The following is a 20,981-nucleotide window of genomic DNA, read 5'->3' as shown; positions in this document are numbered from 1 at the left end:
TGATCAGATTTGAACCAACAGCATGAGGGATGAAGTGTGATTTAGTTTAATCTGACCAAATTTAATTTGGATAAAAAATTTCCAATGATTTGTTTCTGTAGCCAAAGCCCAAATGATAGCCCATTGGACCAAAATCCCCAGCGGATGAACTATATGGGTTGTGTTTTAACCTTTTTTACGTAATATGAGTGGAGGGCATTTTTCATGTTTGGAAATTGGAACCAACGATAAAAGCTGAATAAAGAACTCCAGTACTGATTTAGATTTCACTGCCACATTCACAATACGCTATACATGTACCCCGTTTAAACTCCAACCCACCCCGTACTTCACGCTCACAAAGCTCGAAAGTCTAACGCAGTGCTCTTCAACTGATCAAATGACAAAATTTGATTTCCACAACCACTGCGTCATCATTCAATAGGACACCTTCGTGTTCGCAACATTAATCGAGTAAGCTTTGCATTTGACAACTCATATCGAGGCCTGTTACTGCATGAGGCGCCCCCTGCGATTGAGCTTGCATTTATGCCTGTCTCACGTGCCAGCTCTTCAACCTCGTCTTCCCTCTCTATTACTTGATCAAAGCAAATGTACCTTCCAGTGGCCGTCTTCTTCATGTCCTCAAAGACACGAACATGGGCCTTTGCTAATTTGTCTATGTCAACAGTTGCCAGCAATCCATATGTATACATCTCTTGAGCTCCTTTAAGGTAAGCAATAGTAAATGTTGGATTTCTCTCGTAGAACTTTGAGCCTGTGATGAGTCCTGGACAGATAGTAGCCAGCTTCAAACCGCTCTGTTTGGCAATATCCCATGCAGCTTTTTCTGCCCTCAGCTTCCCCAACGCATACCAGAGCTGTCAATTTTAGGAACACAGTTATGCTAACGCACAATTTCTTTGTACTAGAGTATACTCAGATTTTAGATCTTGTTTCTACGGGTTTTACCTTTTTGTTTAGGCATACAGATTCATCACTCCAGCACTTGTGGTCGATTACGTTTGAAGTTTCATCAGGTGGGTTCTCTCGCCAAATACAGGTCAAAAGAGATGAGGTGAGGACACAGTGTCTGACGGAAGGTGACAAGCCACATGCCTTTATGACGTTCTTGCTTGCATTCACTTCAATATCAGCCATGGCTTTCTACAGAAAGATAAATTTTTTGATGAGTTGCAGCAGCAAAGCAGGGCCTTAGACGAAGTTGCAGCAACAATAAAAAAAAGACAATACAATATCTCCAGGGTCTAAGATTTGTAAAGATTCTTTCAAATAGCTAACTATGCATTTCGACAATAATCATTTTCCACAAAGATGGTCTTGCTATTTGGAAGAAAGCAGTAACATAGCAGATTGTCAAGGTAAGAAGTTGGGCATTCTAACTATTAATACTTCATAAGTTAAAACACAAAAAATCATGAGCAAAAGCTTGCATCCGAACTATGACCACTTCACGTGCTAGAACGATGATAACCTGTCAAGTTGTCTACTGTTGTAATGCTGCTTTACAGTAAACTTAACATGATCAATCATCATCTAATAATAATAGTATAAGACATATACATTAAATAGAACCATTTCCTTCATCATCTTGTTATTAACAAAGCTCTCCAATGGGCCTATGTACACCTAAATCAAAAAAGCAGGTCATACATAATTGGTTGATACCAATTTCCTTAACACTGCATATTTCAGTAAAGTGATTAGCTAGATTTTGGTTTTAAATAATATGTCGGGTTCTAGTTCAAGTGCAATAATCATTTTACACCAACCTCCACTTTCATGTCTTACCTGTGTAGTGGAAACCACCAGAGGTCTATTTCAAGCAGCACAATCATACATTAATGATATTGAAGAATTAGGTTACTCAACCAACACAATAAGTTAGTTGGCGTACTGATCAGGTTTAGACCTTTATGAAGAAATTCCAGTGGGCAGCAGCCCTATAGTAACTACATTTGCTGTATACTAGTTGAGTTTGGTAAACTAGCTAGAAACTTCGATTCTCTTTTACCCAAAAATGAAAAGCACTCACAGAGTAACCGGATAGTCCAGCAGGGTCCACAAAGGCAGCGGTGTGAAAGACGCCACGGCAACCATCAAATGCCTCAGTCAGGCTTTCAACTTCTGTGAGCTTGGCCATGACAACTTCAACAAAGCTGTTGTTAAGTCTCATTTCACCAGAATTTCCCATTTCCCTCAGCTTTTCCACATCTTCTGCAGTTCCAATTTAATGCTATCAATTTCATACCAACCCTATACATAAAATTCAAAAAGGGACTACACTGCATTCAAGAAAGATTGAACGAAGAGTTGACATCCTGGTTTTCTTGATTATGACACATGAAAAAAGAATACACTAAGGGGGCGACGCAAGTGGGAACCACCAGCGGAAGTAAAGAAAAATAATTATTTACAATATCAGCGACAGCTATATTCGAAAAACATAAACAACTTTTCTTGAAGATTACCAGGGAAGAAAGATTGAAAGTCCAAAATTTCAATTGATCCTATATGAAAAGAAATCTGATAGATGGAATCTGAAAAAGAACTGCAATAGTTACTTCAAGTATTCAATAAATGGATCATTTCTTTCCAAAATACTGCATTTATCGCTAGATACATGCCCCAAGAAAAGAGGGAAAGAAGTCTTCCAGACGAAAGCTTAATAAACTGGGAACAAGTAGCAAAATCCGACGAATACATGAAACTATAACGGAAGTCGAATTAACAAATCTTAGCAGAGTACTAGAAACGTCGACGATCAAATAAGTACTGCAAACTTTAAATCAAACCGAACTTGGCGTGATATTGCACATCTCATTCATGAAACTAACGATTTTACCATAGATTAAAGGAGAAATTAGAGAAAAGCACCTTCATTATCAACGATGATACGAACAGAGTAGCCGTTCACAAGGAGCTGGTTCACAATAGCGATGCCGAGGTAGGACACGCCGCTGGTGACACAAACCAGCCTGTCCAGCACGTCGCCGTTTCCCGCAGGCACCGCATTCTCTTGGCCCCTGAACCCGTCATCGACCTTGCGGCGGTGCACAGCTGCGCAAGATAACAGCATCCGGCGGAACTCCTCGAGCTCCGCCTTCTGGGTCTCCTCCAACCTCACAATCCCCATTGCAGCTTCTCAGTCAAACAAAACCAGGTAATAGCTTAATGAGCTTCTGCAAAAGTACTTGTAACTGACACTGGAGATAAACAGATGGCTCGAGGTTTTAGTTGGAGATCTATCAAGAAATCCAAAAACAACAAAAGGGTTTAGTTGGAGAAATAAGCGGTCATCATGTATGAAGCGCGTCGGCTTTTCCGCTGGTTATTTACTCGTGAAAATAGCAAAAACTCCAATGCTCGGCTCTTGGAATAAGCTGGCTCGACTCCAGGTTACGGCACAAGCAACACGAAAACGTGTCGATGTTCTAAAAGCACGTGGCGTGCTTCATTTACAATATATTTGCTGCTAGGGACGGCAACGGGACAGTTAGCTGGGGGCCCGTCTAGAGCCGTCCCATTCGGAATGGGTTTGACTTCTTAATAGGCGGGTTCCGAGCCCGGGTCTAATAACTCTAATTTGGGACTCCTCAAATAATTTTTTTTCATTAAATTATTTTTGTAATTATAATTTTTTTTACATGTACTAATACATTTAAACGTATATGGACAATTTGATTATAAAAAAAAATTATATAACATTTGGTACTAATACATTTAAACGTATAAGGACAATTTGATTATAAAAAAAAATTTATATGACATACAATGAATCAATCATGAGTAAATATAAATTTTTTTTATTAATATCAATAAATTTTAATTAACGAATAAACTTATTTATTTAAAAAATGAGAGCATAATTATTCCTAAAAAGAAATAATAAACTTAGTAGCGTATAAGATGAGTCCCAAGTTTTCCCTGCTCACACATCTAGTATGTTGGGATTTTTATTGGAGATGAGTCTTGAATTCGAGAGGATCCGTCCAATTGCCATATTTTTAAATTTCTACATATTATTATATTATAAAAATAAAATTGCTAGATGTTATTAGAGATTATAAAAAAAAAATTATGAAAATAAATAAACTTTATGAGGTACTTCAGTTAATCAATATGCAAATACTAAACCAATAAATTCAAAGGGTGTTCAGACCAACTTATAAATTGTTAAAAGATATATTATAAAGATTTTACAAATTATTTGTCAAGAAAAATATGTTTATAAGATAAAAAAAAAAATAAGATGCCGGGCTTTATAAGTTCTTTAAAAAGACTGCAGAAATTTTAATTTTTGATTGAAAAAATTTAATTATAAATTTCATTATTAATATTTTATAGTCTGTATAATCTTTTATCTAAACACTTCAACGACTTATTGAGTTTATATTTTAAATAAGTTTAAAACAAACACCCTCTTCTTACTATTTTCCCCATGCATTTTTTTTTTTTTTTTTGGTTGGGTAACGATAAATTTCAATGAATAAAATAATTGTACAAGCAGAATTAATTTTTTATCTTATCTTTTCAAAAAAATAATTTATTTGACATACCAACCATACTTAGAAGATGACAAAAATATTCAGTAATAATTAAATTAAATCAGTTTAATATATTTTGTTTACCTAACCATATTCAATAAATAATGAACGTCACGCCACCAAATTTCCTAAATGAAGTACAAAAAATTTTCGAATTCAACGTCATATGTTTAAAATTATTATTTTCCAATTTTGCTTAAATACATATTAATTTATATATATATATGGATAATCGAGTAAAGCATTGCAAAATGAACAACACGTGAGTTTGATTACAAGAAAAAGTTAGTTAAATTTTAGATCATGGATTTAAAAAGTTAAATGAAAACTTTCTTTAAGTTTGAAATGAATTTTATCGTGCACGTTATTTCAGAATTTGTAAATAGTGAAAATAAATAATCATCGACTTAGTACTGAAAAATATGTTGGAAAAAAATATTTTTATTTTATTTTTGATATTTTTATATTACAAACAACAGTTGTATAAATAGTTACTGTAATTTATAAATATTAAACTATTTTTTTTCATATTATACTATTATTTATTTTATAATTTTTACGATTTATTTATACGATACAGATATAGAAATTATTGCAAGTTGTCTTATTTAGTAAAATAATAATATTTTTCTCACACGCGATTCGTGACTCGTGAGCTTGCAGACTATTTAATTATTACACAAAGACGGCGAGCGTCCAGCAGTACCGGCTCGGCTAAGGAATTTTGGGCGGCTGGCTTGCTCAATTCGTCAACGGGGTAGAAACTAAAGTGACTTGATCTGTTAGCTGCCTCAAGCGTTGAACGGCAGGTGCGATGCGCATGGAGTGGATCATGTGGGAAGCGGTGGTAGATGGATGAGAGATCATTCCTGTTAATTATTCATTAAATTACATATATACATTCCAATAAATATTTTTTATATTTTTAAATATTATAAAGAAAAAATATATAAATTAATATATTATATTTAAAAAAAATGAAAATTTTAATTTATCAATTAATGTAAAATTCAAAAAATTGAATAAATTAATTATTTTATCAATTGAATGACAATTTTAACTTCATAAATAATTGGTGCGATAGTTTCATTAGTATAGATATACATCTCAATTCCCTCAAAAGAAAAAATATTTATCTAGGCTATTTATTAAGGAAAACAATTTAGATTAATTATTTTATTTAAAAAAGGCAAGCATGAATTAAAGTGTTCCTAACTATATATTATTACTTTTACAAAATAATTATTTTTTAATTAATTGTCATGACAATATTTTTGTTATGTACATTTAAAATTACTTTATTTGATTGAGTTTGATTAACTATTATCTTATTTCTTTTAAATTTAATTGAATCTTTAATATGTATATATATATATATATATGTGTGTGTGTGTGCGCGCGCCCGTGTGGATCAACATGAGCCATGTGATGGATATTTTTTATTAGTAGTCTATGAAGGGAATAATGATCTCATAAGGAAATAGTAGGACCAAACTCCCTTGTTGATTGCAATAGTAGCCCAAAGCACATGCTACGATCTTTACTTCGTGGACAAATGTAACATTGTCACAAATTGAAAACTTTATTAGCTTCCAACTAACAACAAATTGAGGGGAAAAAAATGGTCAATGATGTTTTGGCTTAATAATTTAATATTAAGCTCTTTTAATACTTTAAAATTATGAGTTTGATTTTCACTAATTATGTGGATATTTATTTTGAACCCATACATGATGGATTTACAATCTATTGTCTTGATCCACTTGGCTACTTTTGCCTCTGTCTCACATAAGTTCGGGTCTTTATCTATGATAAGATCATTTCTAAAATCCCTTATGGTTGCTATCAAAGAGAGGCTTTTACTTATATTATAGTTGTAGGTCTAAAAAAGTCTTTTGAAACTGTTAGGGAAAAGAAAGCTTTAAGAAGTAGAGCCTCTTAGTAAAGCTTCAAACAATGAGGTTGAGCTATTCGCTTCACTGAATGCAAAAAAATTGCAATCTACAAGAACAAGACCACTATGGTTGCTAGGATTGAAATGTGAACTAAATTTTGTTATTTCAAACCTAGTGAGATACTCTTGCTGCCAGCTGAAACTACGGTGGCTCTATATGAAAAAATAACATAGAGCTCCCCACTCCAAAGACCTGATTGGTAATAAAATCGGCACAGATTAAATACAGATGCAAGTCTACAAAAAAAAAATATAAGATAAGAACTAGCTATTAAATAAAGGGGCAGGATACAAGGTATTTAATTTTATATGATTCTTTTTATAATTTATTTTATTAATTGTAATTATGTTAATATATTAATTAATATATGACTCAAATTATTAAAGTATTAATATAATTACTATTTATTTTTCTTTTCTTTTCTTTTTTTAAAAAAAAAGGAGCTTCCGGACATAGTAGCTATTGATAAATAAAAAGATAAGGCGTATACTTTTCATCTAGAGCCCAAATTAACAACCCAACCAAACTGGCCCACTATTGTATCTAATTGGGCTGGTTGGCATCCACAATCAGTGGGCTCCGAGTCCATGCGGGTACCCGTATGGTGAAGTTCCGTTAATGATCCGGACTATCCAAGTAAGAGGGTCCGGTCTGTAAAAATATGGATGTAGGGTCAAAACATTGATGACGGGGACGGGCCAATATTCAATTCCAGAGCCGAGCCAATATAAAAAGTGGAGATTGGAATCCTCGCGCTGGTTTGAATTTGCACTCCACACTCACAATACACTGATACAGTAATACTAATAGCATACATCAGTTTATATCAGGTCTGGGGTTTTGTCGAGGAAAAGAAACCCTAAATACCTTCAAAGTTCGAGATTATACGAAAATGGAAGTGTCAGATCCTGGTTTCCCCGTACGCAACACCATGTTCAGTCTGAATATCAAGGTGAGTGCCGTTCCTTCTGCTTCACGTTTACTGATTATGTAATTTCTGACAAATGTTTTGCTAATTTTAGCGTGCGATGCTCAAAATACTCCGCCGCTTCTCACGAATTTGTTGAGTTTATCCTTTTGACAAATTCAGAGCAAAGTTTCCGTGCGTTGAAATCCTCTTTTTACCCCCTCCATGAAAGTCGTGATTTCAGTTTGTTTTCTCGCTTGTTTTCTCCAGGAGCACAAGACGGATATTGTAATAAGCAGCTACGAAGATCATTTTCTTGTGAGATTTCTTCTGTTCCCTCTCGCTTTTAGTTTGCAGGTTTGCTATGTTAGTCATCTCAATATTTTAGATATATTTCAGGTTATTGCAACTCAGATTGGAAGCATGGGAACAATATTGCATGCTAGGTGTGCGCTTATCATCGAATACTTGGTTATATTATATAATTTTTGGTATCTGAAGCCTATGACTTTTACCGATTGTTAACCTGAGGGAAAAATATCTTACTTGTTTCTGCTGGAGAATGCAAGTTTGTTGTGCACTAAATCTGTGCCATGGTGAATTGTTTGCAGTAATTCTATCAGTTCCTAATTTGGTTACATGAAGTTGTAGGCATTTGATTCGTCCGTTCCATCATTCCATAGATGTCCTGAAAGAGTCGGAGTGCTTGTCCGAAGGATTTAGTTTTTGTGCTTACTTTGAATTCAGGGGGCTGAATCTGAATAATTGACTGTGTGAATTGAAGAAACCATGTTTGACAATAGGTCTATGGATGGATTGAGACATTTCACTGGCACATAAATATGTACCTGGAGTCATCATTCATAGTTTTATTGGTTCTGAGATATTTTCTGCAATACCTTGGAAAATTAGAAAATCTTACACTAGTTCAACTGTAGATATGTAGTTATAGGGGAGTGATATCAGAGTACTTGATTTCCAGGAGGCAAGGGCAACTCATAATAGCTTGCTTTTCTACTGATCCCAAGTTTGAAGAAATACTGTCGCATAGCTTGCATTATAATTTGTCAAGTGTATTATACTTTGACTGGAAGGTTTTGAACCATGTGATAATCACCAAAGATAAATCATTAATCATTGATGATGTGATTCTAGACTACTCTTCTCAGTAACAGCCTACGTTCCCTGTTACTCTCCTAACTCTCTACATGAAAAAAATAAAGATAGGGTGTGTTTTCTTATTCTCGTCTAAGTAGCATACGGATAAACTACTGTTATAAACCAAGTTGATGGTATTATTTTTAGAAAACCATTGCTGAAATCAGATTCCCTAATGTTATATTAGATCTTGGTGTGAGAGTCTGGGTGCGTTAATGCAGAGTCTGTTGAGTTTTCAATTTTATTAGGTTAAAGTCCGGTTAAATATATATATATTTTTTCTGTATTAGTTCTACTTAATAAGGAAACACATAACTGATGCTATGACATGATATATGAGTATAAGATGTTGCCAATTGTATTTGTTGTGCTAAGTTTATCTTGCCAATTGTCATTCAACTGTAACTTAGATGTTGCAATCTGTTATTGGTGATTAAAGTTGCATTTCTTGTTCTAAGTTTTAAACTTGCAGATGTGCATCATGAAACTTATAATCATATTTGTTGATTGCCAGGAAAGAGGAAGGTGTTTCAGTTGATCCAACTTTCAGTGTCCGTGTGGTATTAGGTAAAAGAGATGAGGTAATATCTGGAATGAAATTCAATGTCTTTCGATCTTGTACCTTCTTACTACAGCATGTTGATGCCTACATCAACAGAAGATACTGATGTACCAGTTGACTATGTGCAGCCCATGCTAATCACTTGTGCTCGGCAATTAATTGAACACATAAGGTATTCAGCAATACGATTTCACTGCATATCCTTATTTGTTTTGCAATATAACTACTTCCTTCTATGGTCTACAGTAAATCTGGATCGTCAAAAGCATTAGTGCTGTCCCTTGGTCTCCGAGACCATTCCAGGGTACAGTCATATAACCTTTTATCTCAACTATAAACTATAAAGTTACGGCAACTAAGGTCACCATTTAACATTATTTGTGCCCACCATCCCCCACTCCCCGTGCAGGAGACACTCAAGGGCATAGTTTCTGCTGTAATTGAGAAATTTGCCGAGGTAACTTGATGTGATTAGAGCAACTGTTCTAATTTTAAAAAAAAAAATTGACTTGTCTGGTAATGTAAACATGTAGAATTGCCCGGTCTGCATAATTTCTTTGCTTTTGTTCTCTTTTTTTGTCAGTGAGACATTAGTCAGATCACTCTCACCACTTGACATCCATACTTGAAGTAGCATATATTGAGCTGTAACAAAGTTATTTACAACAGAAGCTTCGTGTGCATGTCTAATCCGTGTGGTAGGAGATGCAAGGGAATTTCATCCTATAACAGTGATAAATACCATGTTAGTTTTGATTAAAAAGAAAAATATACCATATGCTGCTTTAAGCTGATGATCCGGAACATCCACACCAAACTAATAGAACATGTTTCAGAAACAAACTAGTCTTTTGACTTGTGATGTAACAAGAGCAGCTATATAACAAAAGGTACAAACAAGCCAGATGTGTGAACGGAAAGGCATTCACATTTTCCATTGATTGAGCGATCTAGAAAGAAGACAAGCAAAGTCACGGAAAGGTGTTCTGTATCAGCTCAAAGATTGCTCTTGAGGAGTTGAAACTAATATATAGAATACATTAATTACAACATGGAACTGCAAACTAGAATACACATTTAAACAAGAATACAACTCAGAACACAAATAAAGATTACATATCAACCATGGGAATGGCAACTCGAAACTGCGAGCAATCTAACCTTTACACATAATACACAAACTTAACCCACTTATATCCCAGACATTATGTACCTTGAACATGTACATTCAGGTGATACACCAAAATCCAACCCAGCTAGAAACTCGTATCACATAGGAGATTGTAGGAAAAATTGGCAACCAAAAACCAACGAAGAAAGAGAGTGACAAGGCAGGGTGATCTGATACGATGCACGCCACCCAACTTTACTTTCTTTCTAGAGAGGCATTATTCTCGTATCTTGTCATCTTTCTTGAGCATGGCATTCAATTTTCTTTCTAACTGCCAAAAAGCAAGAAAAGATTGTTTTTTGTCAAATATGATATGCATGAGCTCAACTGCAAGCTCTTAGGTATTGACAAACAAAGCGACTCAGGAAGTAATTCAAGTTTTGTGAAAAATCATTTGTAGGCAAAATTATGTTCTCCACCCAAAAAAAAAAGGGAGGAAATTTCAGATATAGAACAGATTGTCCTCGTGGAAATTAGAAAGAAATGTGAAACCCCAAATATCTGAAACTAAGCCAGTTGCTGGGTTACCAAACGAATACAAACCTGACTATTTCTCGTCTTCAGTCTCTGTAATTCTTCAACCAGACTCCCAATGCTGAAACGTTAAACTGGTATAAGTATGGTAGGACAGTAAATCAAAGCAAGCTCAGACCATAATCAAGTGTTTTGCTTTATACCTCTGTTGCATCTGAATCACCTGAGCTTGCAACTCTCGCTCCCGCACAGAACTAGGGCTCATCAGCTATTTAATCCAAACAGAATATTATTCTCACTTCCGTGTGAATGAGTAGCAAAATTGTATAGGAAAGCATCATCAAAGTCATTCCAAAATGTAAACCACATTGATAACTTATTAGTACGGAGCCAAATTGGAGTCTTTAACATAAGCAACTCTACCTGCGCAAGATCATTTATTCCTGCCTCCGTCAAATCACCACCATTGCCTGCATACAAGAAAAATCAGGGTCTGTCATACTAAGATGAGACAAAAGGCTAAAAATGGGCATGCAAGGGATTAAGCATCTATGTCATTACCTGAGGCTTGTTCCACAAACTTGATCAATTTAAGTAACTCTTCCTGATAAGATGAGTAGTCACAAATAAGCAGCATGTCAATGACATAAGGTATGGGCGAGATGAGCAGATCTTACTCTTTGCATAGCGTTCTGCTGCAAAAGGCATTGTAAGGACGGGAAAATGGAAGCAGCTGAGACGCTTGGAACTGTTGGGCTTGTGGAACCACCAGCAATTGAGTTAAAGTAGTTGACTGGACCCTGAATAAGATAAAAAAAGAAGGCAATGGTTACAATGCCATTGCCTAAAAATATAGCCATGTTTAACTCGCCATTTTGAGCTGAGCATCATTAGGGCATGTACTCATAGCAGAAAGAAGATTTGAAGTAAAAAAACAAATGATTACATGTTTAAATGCTACACTACAAGGAAAAATATTATACACTAATGGTGGCACTTGCCATTGAAGAGACAAGGAATGAGTAAACATCACTAACTAATCACAGTGGAAAAAGAACAAAGTATATCCAAGAAAAGTTTGCCAGGTACAACATCAACACTAAATTTACTTGCTTGTTAGTTGCAGCATTCGTACTAATCTGATATTTATTACTTCTAATTCCAATTTCTTAACAATATAAAACAAAAACTTAAGGTGGTGGCTGCAACTAACATATAGGATATGACCTAACTGATACCTTGGGACTCAAATCTGCTGAGGTGACTTTAAAACGTCCTCTCCGTTCAATGAGACCACCTTCTGATGGATCTTCCCCTAAAATGTACATTATGATATAAGATGAAACAAAAAAGTATCAAGTAAAATAATTAATCTGACAGCTTAGGTTGATTTATCTGAGAAAATAATGCAAAATTTTTGTTCGACATAAATTACCAGCTGTAGAGTTACTAAAATCTTTCTTCTGACGATACTGCATAGGTCCACTATAATTCCGCTCGGTCGGGTATTTTGGTTGGTGATATTCCCTTCATATAAATTAAAATGAGATTACAAAATTACAAACAAGTTTACAAGAAATGCATGGAAGCAGAAGCAAGAAATAGTATAGAAACTCGTGACAAGTTACACAAGTATCATATTTATAGTGTGGGAAGGCAAAAGTCCTCAACCGGCATGTTGACTTGTATACCACATCATACTCAAAATTTGCAAATCTAATCAGCTGAGTTTCAGTAATATCTCTCATTATGTACATTTACAAAAAAATCTTGGATGCAGATCGGGTTTAATTCCCCACAAAACCTTTTAACGACGCGGATATTTCTTTCATTACTAGTAAAGTTATTTCGTTATCTAAAGGAAACTTGGTGCATTTTCACCCACAAATCCCGTCAGCTACCAAAACAAATCCTCCCCATGACGCAGGAAATGAAAAAGAAAAAAGGGGAAAAAAGGATAAGCAGGCAAGTCTGAAGATGAAATGCTGAATAAATTTAAAATTTATATCTGTAAAGAACATACATCCACAGAGTTAAAAAAACTCGGAAAAAATTACTTGTCCAAATCAGTAGTTATAATCTAGAGGCAACCAGTTTCCCGGTCCAGCCATTTAACTATCAAAACTAAAAAAAAAAATTATTTTCTCACTATGGATTTTAAACCGCAAAGAGATGACTATACCTGTCACCATCACCAGTTAACTTTTTATGGGCGAGAACATTATCCTGCAGCAGCGAACCACTAGAAAACTTTTTTGGCGCTGCAGGGACAGAGTATGACAAAGAGCTTTCACCAGAATCTCCGGCGTCATCTCTTCCTGATTCTCGATCCACATCACCCATCAATGACTGTTGTTGACTTTGCTGTTCAGAATCTGAATGCGCAGAATCTCTTGAATTTGGACTACCAGCACCCATGTCATCATCGCATACATCAAAACAACCTCTGTGTTTATAGAAGATTTCCATAAGTTCAATAACTTTAGTCCTTAAAAGTGCATTTGCACAGTGAATATCTAAAATCACATGGTAGTGGCTGATGAAATCCTCAAATTGACTCATCAATCCAGTGGATGGGTTGGGAATCACAAGAAGCCTGAGGATGCATATTTATTATACCTATGCTTGATTCCAGGAACACCCGCAATATACAACATTTTCCTCTTTTATGAGAGAGTTGAATCTTTTCTTGTTGAGAAACCTTAAAAAAAAGTCCAAAAGCTGGTGGCTTCCAATTTTGGCCACGAAGTAAGCGCACACACCTTGAAGCTACTTCCAAGTAAGAGGATAAAAAGCTGACATGATAGACACCTTGAACCTACTTTCATGCGTCCAAGTGCTAAGAGCATGTAAAGAGTAACTCTAAAGATCTTCTCTTCTATAAGTTGGTTCGAACATGTTGATCTCACACACAAGAATTGTTCAAATTCAACAATGAACATCCTAGAGTACGATAGGCAAGGCATTACTAAACTCTTTAGAAGAGAGAAAAAAAAGAAAAAAAGCAGTTTTAACATAAGAAAATGAAGAGCTTAGACCAGTTGATTTCTTCTTTCAACATCATTTTGGGAGAAATATTTTCTGATCAGAATATATGCATCAGAAAACTCCATTATACCCAGTTAAGTTTGACAGCACTGTAGTAACAGCTAGCAAGCAAATTAACACAAATAAAGGTGAAGCATTATCTTAGCTGGAAAACAAGAGCAGAAGCTAACAGGTCAAATAGATATTGATGGCATACTTGAGAGCCTGAAGAGGTTTTATAGGAAATGCAGCAAGTGAATTCTCCAAATCATCAATATTGTTGAGTTCCTCCTACGATAATTAAGAACTATACATGTCAGGAAAAGAAAACCAAAAAGATAATAAGGCAATGTAAAGAAGCTATAAAGTATTCAAATGGAATGAGGCAAGCAAGTTCTCCAACCATCAATATCATTGAGCTCATCCTAGAAAATAATAAACAACAAACGGACAGTAAGGTAATGCAAACAAACTATAAAGTATTATAGGGGTGTCTAGATAAGAACCATGCAATATCTCCAGTTATAACTCTTACTTCCAATTGACATGCAGCATTTGAGTGATTAGCCCGCTCCGAGTACACCCTATCCACAGGGGTGACATCATCATCATGGCCATCTGTGTGCTTCCCACTCACACTTGACTCTTCTGAACTTAAAACAGGATCATCTTGAATCTGCAAGCAACAGATAGAACTTATAAAGCTGGCATTTAGGAAGTGAATATTGACCAACTTATCACTGGATATATGGCATACAAGGGCAGCTTGATTTTTCAGATCCTCGAGATTGAAATTCCATGCACTGATTCCTCGAATGTACTCTTGCTGCAGATAACAACAGGTCATGGTAAGGGTAGAATCTCAACTGCTGTAGTAATATGTTTGGGAAAGAAATTTGTAATTTTATTGCGCTAGTATCGGATGATCATATCTTAACCATTTATCTTCAGTTTAAGGAACCACATGCAGCCACAGGAAGACCCAATTTTATCATTACAAATAAAGCCAAAGCACGATAACAGCAAGAATAAATGTAATAAATTCAATATATTTATAAACAATGAATTGGCCATTCCTTCACTTACTGTATCCTAAGGTTTATCACATGCTCTTCTGATTTTCTCAGTCTTATTCACCTAATTATGCTATTCCCATTAGCATACTCTCCATCATTAATTTCTTTAAGTTTCAGAAATACCAGTTTAAATTGTCACATCTTAGGCATCCAGCTGAAATAATTTTTTCAGAAAGATAAAATATAAGTGTGTTAAAAATATACTCACTATCATGTCTGGTAATTTTAATTATTATTGAAGGTTTAATACACACAAATGATCCATCTACTACAGCCGTAATAAATGCTTGCTGCAGTTGCCCAACTGCCTCAGCCTCATCATTTCCAATGCACAAGAAGTAGACTAGTATAGGTGCATTAAATAACTAATCAACATCAGATCAGTCATTCTAATTGCTTGATGGTTTAAGTTAAAAGAAATAAGGAGCCTCAGCAAAAGGTACCAGCAAGCTTAACTGCCTCATCATTTTACGTGAGACAAGTATAATGGAAGTTGCTTTAAGCACAAGAGAGGATAACACGAAGACTTCCTTCTGGTTGCTGAATGGAAGTTTCTCTTTCAATTAATTATGAAATTTTGGTCTCTGGTACAGTTTTGGTTCCTGAATATTAACATATGCATGAAGTCTTTGTCCACTTTGGACTTGGTAAGCAAAACCAAGCACACAGAAGAAAATCAGGCAGTTAGAGATTAGAGAGGGAAAGCTGATCAACGCATAAAATCATGGAAGTGTTCGCCTATCCTGGATGGACTTTTTGACCAGCAAGTGCATTTGCAGGAGTGTTGAATATTTGGTGGTTTATTTGAATTAGAGTTCCAGAGTAAGTGAGATATGCTCAATCAACTCCAAATAAGACTCAAAATCAAGCAAATTCGATTTGCAATTTTGAAGCATTAAGATTTTATGTAAGCGTTTTGTTCTTTAGACAAATTTTGTAAATTTGACTTTGGCTGCTTACCTGTGATAACTGTTCCTTGTCCTCATACAGTGCCTTATTTTGTAAAAGAATATCTGCTTCTTTATCCTGAAATGCAATGTGGTTATAGAGAAATTCTGAGAAAGCAAAAATTAGATTAATGTGGAAATTACCATTTCTATAAAGGCAAAAGAATGAGATTAGCATGAGACCTTAAGATTCCTAAAACGTTCACCTAGCGGCGACAGACCATCAAGGATTGTACGCGCCAAATAATCATTTGAGCGAGCATGTTTAAAGAAAGGGTGCTTCAAAAGTTTTTCAGAGCTGGGACGTTTTTTGGGATCCTTCACCAAGCAAGCAGCAACCAGATCTTTGAAAGACTGCAAAATGCAGTATTTCAGCAACAATACACAACATTCAGCAGTAAAGTTCTCCCAAAACAAGGCAAACCTTTGAGAATCTTTTGTCTCTTTCATAATCCAGCCCAGGTGGAGCATTTTGTAGAGTCATCAGCAGAACCTGCATTTAGTTAACAAACAAGGTTCAGATCATTATGTTCCTGCAAATTATGATTGAAAAGTAAGATTTAGATATATGATAACATAACAACCTTCATTGGCGGGTACTTCGAGAATGGTGCATGACCATGAGCAAGTTCAAGAGCTGTTATTCCAAATGACCAGATATCTGCTCTGTCAAAGCAAAATTTTTTGCTTAAGCATAGAAACATAACTAAGTTAAAGAAATTAATAGAATAAATTTGTTCAGATGATGCTCACTTGAAATCATATCCATGTAATTGTTGCATGACTTCAGGAGCCATCCTGGTGTAATACATAAATTTAAGCAAAAAAAAAAGGTTCAAAGTCAATAAAGTTGTCCATCTAGAAAGTAATAACTACCTAATAAACCATAACATTGCCACTCATGCAAGATAGTTTACCAGCATGGTGTCCCAACAAAAGTATTTCTTGAACGCTGACGATCACCAGTATCAAACATACATGCAGCAACTCCAAAGTCTGCTAATTTAACAGCACCATTAGAATCAATCAGTATGTTCCCAGCCTGCAATGTGCAACAAAGAAAGAGAAGTAAATAAAGTGATATGGCTGTTGAAAATATTAAATCACAAACGACAAAAACAATTGGCTGGATGGACAAAAGCATATGAATCATATACTACATGACACAAATGACCAAAAATGGTCTGAAAATAACAAAGATGCCCGAGGCAAGGAAATGTCTAGTATTACCAGAGAAGCTAAAAGATTGAGAAGACAGTCAGAGTACCAATATACAAGATGAATCTATATTGGTAAATAGAAAAAGGACTCAGGTCAAGAAATTAAATAACACATAAAACACAACAGGAAAAAGCTTAAGAACAATAGGAAGAAAACAAAGTGCAAAACTGATACCTTCACATCTCTGTGGATATGTCCATGAGCATGAAGATAAACAAGAGCTTTCAAAACCTCGCGTAATAATGTAGCAATAACAGGCTCCTCAAAACCTTCTGGGAAAGCTGATTTCATAATATGAAGGCAAGATCCACCAGCCATGTATGGCATCACAACCCATAGGTTATGGCCGGTGGTGAAGGAGCAGTGAGCTCGCAAGACATTTGGATGATCAATCAAAATCATTGTCTGTACCTCACGCCGAATGCCATCCTATTGATTTGACAACCCAATAGCGAGATTGAGAGAGAGGAGAAAAGTTGTAGCAATTGCAACTACAAATTATGAATAAGGATTTAACAATTAAGACAATATTTTTCTCCCTTGCACATATTGACAGCTAAGTGCCTTCCTCATTCTTGCTCCAATGGAGTGTACAAAATCTTACTTCAAAAATTCTCATTACATCTGCTCGCAATGCCTTTCCAGCCAATTTCTTCTCATTCAGAAACACATATTTAGAAATTTCATTTAATGTGAGAAGTTGAATGATGCCCTGTTAAATAACATTTTGGTGTGCAGATCATATTACTCGTGAAGTCAAGCTTTCTATATCAAATTTTGTGGCACAACACACAAGTTCAAATTTGCTGAAAGTCTGACTCCTAAAATGAGTTCTGCAGATACAAATCACATGAATTTAAATTCCTTTTTATAGACAGAAAAACCAGATAGGACATACATTACCACAGATTTAGGAACTAAAACAACTAAAAAAGGAAAAAACTCAGATTTAGGAAAATATGGAAAAATGAAGTAAGAAACATCAGGATGGATTCAAAAGATGTCACAGTAAAAGAGTAGCAGAGAAAGTTAGATTGCTCCCTACACCATAAAACTGTATAAAAGAGGCATCCATTTAACTAGAACAGTCATAATAAGATTACATACCAAGTCATTGTTGCACTTCTCAAGATCAAGAACCTTGATTGCAACGATCTCGTTAAGTGGAACACAAAGAGCTCTATAAACAGTAGCACTGACGCCTTCTCCAACTTCCTCATACAACTTGTAATCTTTCGCAGTAAGGGGATATTTTTTCTCTGAAGCCTGTTCCATGATTTTCCTTATGTTATAATGTTACTCTTCTACAACTGGATGCCCTGTTAAACATCAACTGGCTACAGACAATGGAGGCAGGAAGCCAAGCAATGTCATGACGATGCCAATAATTTAACATTGTCCTCATCCACAAAAGGTTGCAGCAACCTCAAAACTTTGTATACTAAGCCCCTATATTTTGATGTGGATACCATTCCAGGTCAATATCCAATCATGACCCTTCCGAGAGAACAAACATAAAGAACAAAACAGCCACTGAAATTCCACACTGCCAATCAAAGCCTCGATGCCTGAAGATAACTAACAGAATCGTATTCAACACTTATAGAAGAGATTATTATCCAGTTCTATATATGGTAAGAGAGGTTAATCAGGACCATGCTTCATACTTCTCTGAGAATTTCTTGTCTTGTGAAACTCCAGGAGTTCAGCTAAATGCAAGAACCAAATTCGCCTGTTCATAGAAGCTGATGTTATAATATATAAAATAAAAGACTTCAATAAAAAATAACATTATGCAATCAGATAACCTGGGGGGTAGAAATGCATCAACCAGGTTCATGAGTGCATAATTACAGTGATACTTATCTGCTTATCACATTCTGTGAACAGCCAGGTCTAACCAAAGGCAAGATACTAGAATATTCTAGTGATAATAGCACACTTTAATCTTTGCAGGATATACTTCATCTCCTCACTGGGTCTTCCAAAAGCAAACTAGGAATAAGGAGTTAAAAGTATGTAAATTGAGTGGGTATTGGTAAAGTATCTCAGAATTCAAATTGAATTTCTTTTAATTTTATATCAGTACATGTATTTGAAACTTAACTCATCCACTTAGAAACCCTAACTCACTGCTTGAGATTGTCAAATTCTAGAAGTTAACAAATTCTCCAATTTTGTCTTTGTCGTATGTTTCCTAAAGATGTTTTGCTACTATCCCAGCCAAATGAGGTCACATGATCATGTGAAAGTATACAAACCAACAACTTTCACATACCTCAACTCAGGTAAACAACACAACTTGCCTTCTTTAGGAAGCTTAATAACCTAATTATGGATCTGTGAAGTTTTTAAATCTATCACCAAATCACTTTAAATATTCGCAACCAGAGCAGAAGCTGTTTTATATACTTCCATTTTGCCTAAATCAAGGTGGCTCAAGATGCTGGTGTGTATAGGGATATATAATAATTACTCAATCATCTCAAATCACATAATCTGAAGTGACCAAAAGATCAAACACAGTCTAACAGAAATAGAAACAGAAAGGCAGTTAAGTTGCATTCTTTTCCACCAATAAAGTGCACCATGAAATATTTAATAAGCACAACAGAAGCCTCAACTTACAAAGTGTCACATTTACATCAAAGAACTGTGGATTCGCAGGCTGAAGTTCAATTGGCTATGTGATAGGGTGAGATCATGGAAAAGCTAAAAAAAAAAAATAATAACGCAAACTGTGTAATGTTAAACAACTAAACATTGACCAAAAGAAGAAACAGTTCCGTTTGTCCTATGGAAGAGCTTCTACCAAATTACTCAAGTGCTACTGCAATGCTAGGTTGCGTTCAAGCTAAAAATTCGAATAACAAGATGTCTAATAACCCTGGAGTATCAATCGAGAACGCATAACCAAGACGATCTCCCAACGGCAACATGACCAAATCAAAACAATCTTAGAGAGTATTTAACAAAAGTTCAGCTCTCCACCAACACCAGATAGCAGAAAATTGAAGGACGCAGCAAAAGTAACAATCACGAGAGAAACTAGACAAAAAACCGATAAACAGTCATCAACTCAGCAACAGTTCCGATAGTGTTCCAACGGACCTAGGGTTTCGGCGCCGGAGATTCCTGGACAGTAAACAAAACAGAAAACAGGCTGTTCTGATTAACCGTCGATGAAGTGCAAGCCGAGCAAACAGCCCCCACGGCGGTGATAAAATCCTCTGGTTTGGAGTAGTCCGCCGTAGACGATGTCAATAGAAATCATCAATCAGATATAAGAAGCTCTTCCGCCTGCGGACTGACTAAACTAATAACTTTATGACTGCGTCTTTCCAATTAAAAAAAAAAAAAAAAGAGAGTTTCCAAATTTACTTTTGTTTTTCAGAAATATTTTTGATAAAAGTAGTAAAAGCAGATGAAATTTTACAATTTCCAGTATCTCTGAGTAATTATATTTACAAAGAAAAACTTTATTATACTAATATTTTGGAATAATTTGGCAGGTGGGGGTAATGTAATAATAAAGATAGATAGATATAAGCCGAACCGGGAAATTCTATTTCTATGAAGGGAAATTAAAAAAGAAATGAGAGTACAACTGTATGAGTGAGAGAAGCACATTGGTGTGGGACCGAGAGAAGGTGATATGAGCCGTGGATCAAAATCGGCAGTGGGGATCTGGGGGAGGAGAGAGGACACACCACAGAACAGGTAAAGAGAGATGACTGAATCACATCACATGAATTCGAACTATTATTAGTCAACTATCATTATGATTTCATAATTTTCTTTGAAAATACATTTTATAAATATATCATATATGTATGTATGTATAATGGCTTGGCTTGATAGCGTTAAGTCAAGACTAGTTGTAGTAGATCGAGAAGATATTGGTTGTCCATTTTCTGTTATTTATTAGAATATGAT

At 35.4% G+C, this 20,981-nt stretch overlaps 3 protein-coding genes across 4 annotated transcripts; 1 reads left to right on the top strand and 2 right to left on the bottom strand.

The window, feature by feature from the left end:
- Window positions 1-235: 235 nt before the first annotated feature.
- Window positions 236-3,380, bottom strand: LOC105177124 (NAD(P)-binding Rossmann-fold superfamily protein). Of its 2 annotated transcripts, none has more exons than XM_020699123.2 (4): window positions 2,878-3,380; window positions 2,036-2,214; window positions 952-1,146; window positions 236-860 (listed from the first exon to the last, which is right to left on the bottom strand). In XM_020699123.2, the coding sequence occupies exons 1-4, from the start codon at window positions 3,134-3,136 to the stop codon at window positions 414-416; spliced, it is 1,080 nt and encodes a 359-aa protein (XP_020554782.1). In that variant the 5' UTR covers window positions 3,137-3,380; the 3' UTR covers window positions 236-413. The 2 variants fall into 2 exon arrangements, with proteins under 2 accessions (XP_020554782.1, XP_011098464.1); XM_011100162.3 differs by having other exon boundaries at window positions 2,036-2,217; window positions 2,878-3,373.
- Window positions 3,381-7,189: 3,809 nt separating this feature from the next.
- LOC105177125 (proteasome assembly chaperone-like protein) lies at window positions 7,190-9,800 on the top strand. Its single transcript, XM_011100164.3, has 7 exons — window positions 7,190-7,454; window positions 7,680-7,727; window positions 7,809-7,855; window positions 9,082-9,148; window positions 9,258-9,301; window positions 9,376-9,433; window positions 9,539-9,800. Exons 1-7 carry the CDS (start codon window positions 7,395-7,397, stop codon window positions 9,593-9,595), a joined length of 381 nt encoding a protein of 126 aa, XP_011098466.1. The 5' UTR covers window positions 7,190-7,394; the 3' UTR covers window positions 9,596-9,800.
- A 300-nt stretch (window positions 9,801-10,100) lies between these two features.
- LOC105177126 (Protein kinase superfamily protein) lies at window positions 10,101-20,533 on the bottom strand. The gene is made up of 21 exons (XM_088884671.1): window positions 20,157-20,533; window positions 18,153-18,777; window positions 17,220-17,474; window positions 16,742-16,866; window positions 16,578-16,622; window positions 16,409-16,490; window positions 16,249-16,317; window positions 16,008-16,178; window positions 15,838-15,903; window positions 14,559-14,627; window positions 14,337-14,477; window positions 14,019-14,092; window positions 12,957-13,220; window positions 12,210-12,301; window positions 12,013-12,089; window positions 11,452-11,574; window positions 11,336-11,378; window positions 11,198-11,244; window positions 10,978-11,042; window positions 10,844-10,895; window positions 10,101-10,571 (listed from the first exon to the last, which is right to left on the bottom strand). Exons 2-21 carry the CDS (start codon window positions 18,318-18,320, stop codon window positions 10,518-10,520), a joined length of 2,082 nt encoding a protein of 693 aa, XP_088740797.1. The 5' UTR covers window positions 18,321-18,777; window positions 20,157-20,533; the 3' UTR covers window positions 10,101-10,517.
- Between the last annotated feature and the right edge of the window lie 448 nt (window positions 20,534-20,981).

The sequence above is a fragment of the Sesamum indicum genome, linkage group LG9 (assembly GCF_026168435.1).
Source record: "Sesamum indicum cultivar Baizhima isolate 11 linkage group LG9, ASM2616843v1, whole genome shotgun sequence".
Classification (NCBI taxonomy): domain Eukaryota; kingdom Viridiplantae; phylum Streptophyta; class Magnoliopsida; order Lamiales; family Pedaliaceae; genus Sesamum; species Sesamum indicum.
The sequence above is the reverse complement of the archived record's forward strand: the minus strand, read 5'-3'. Positions and strand labels throughout refer to the sequence as shown.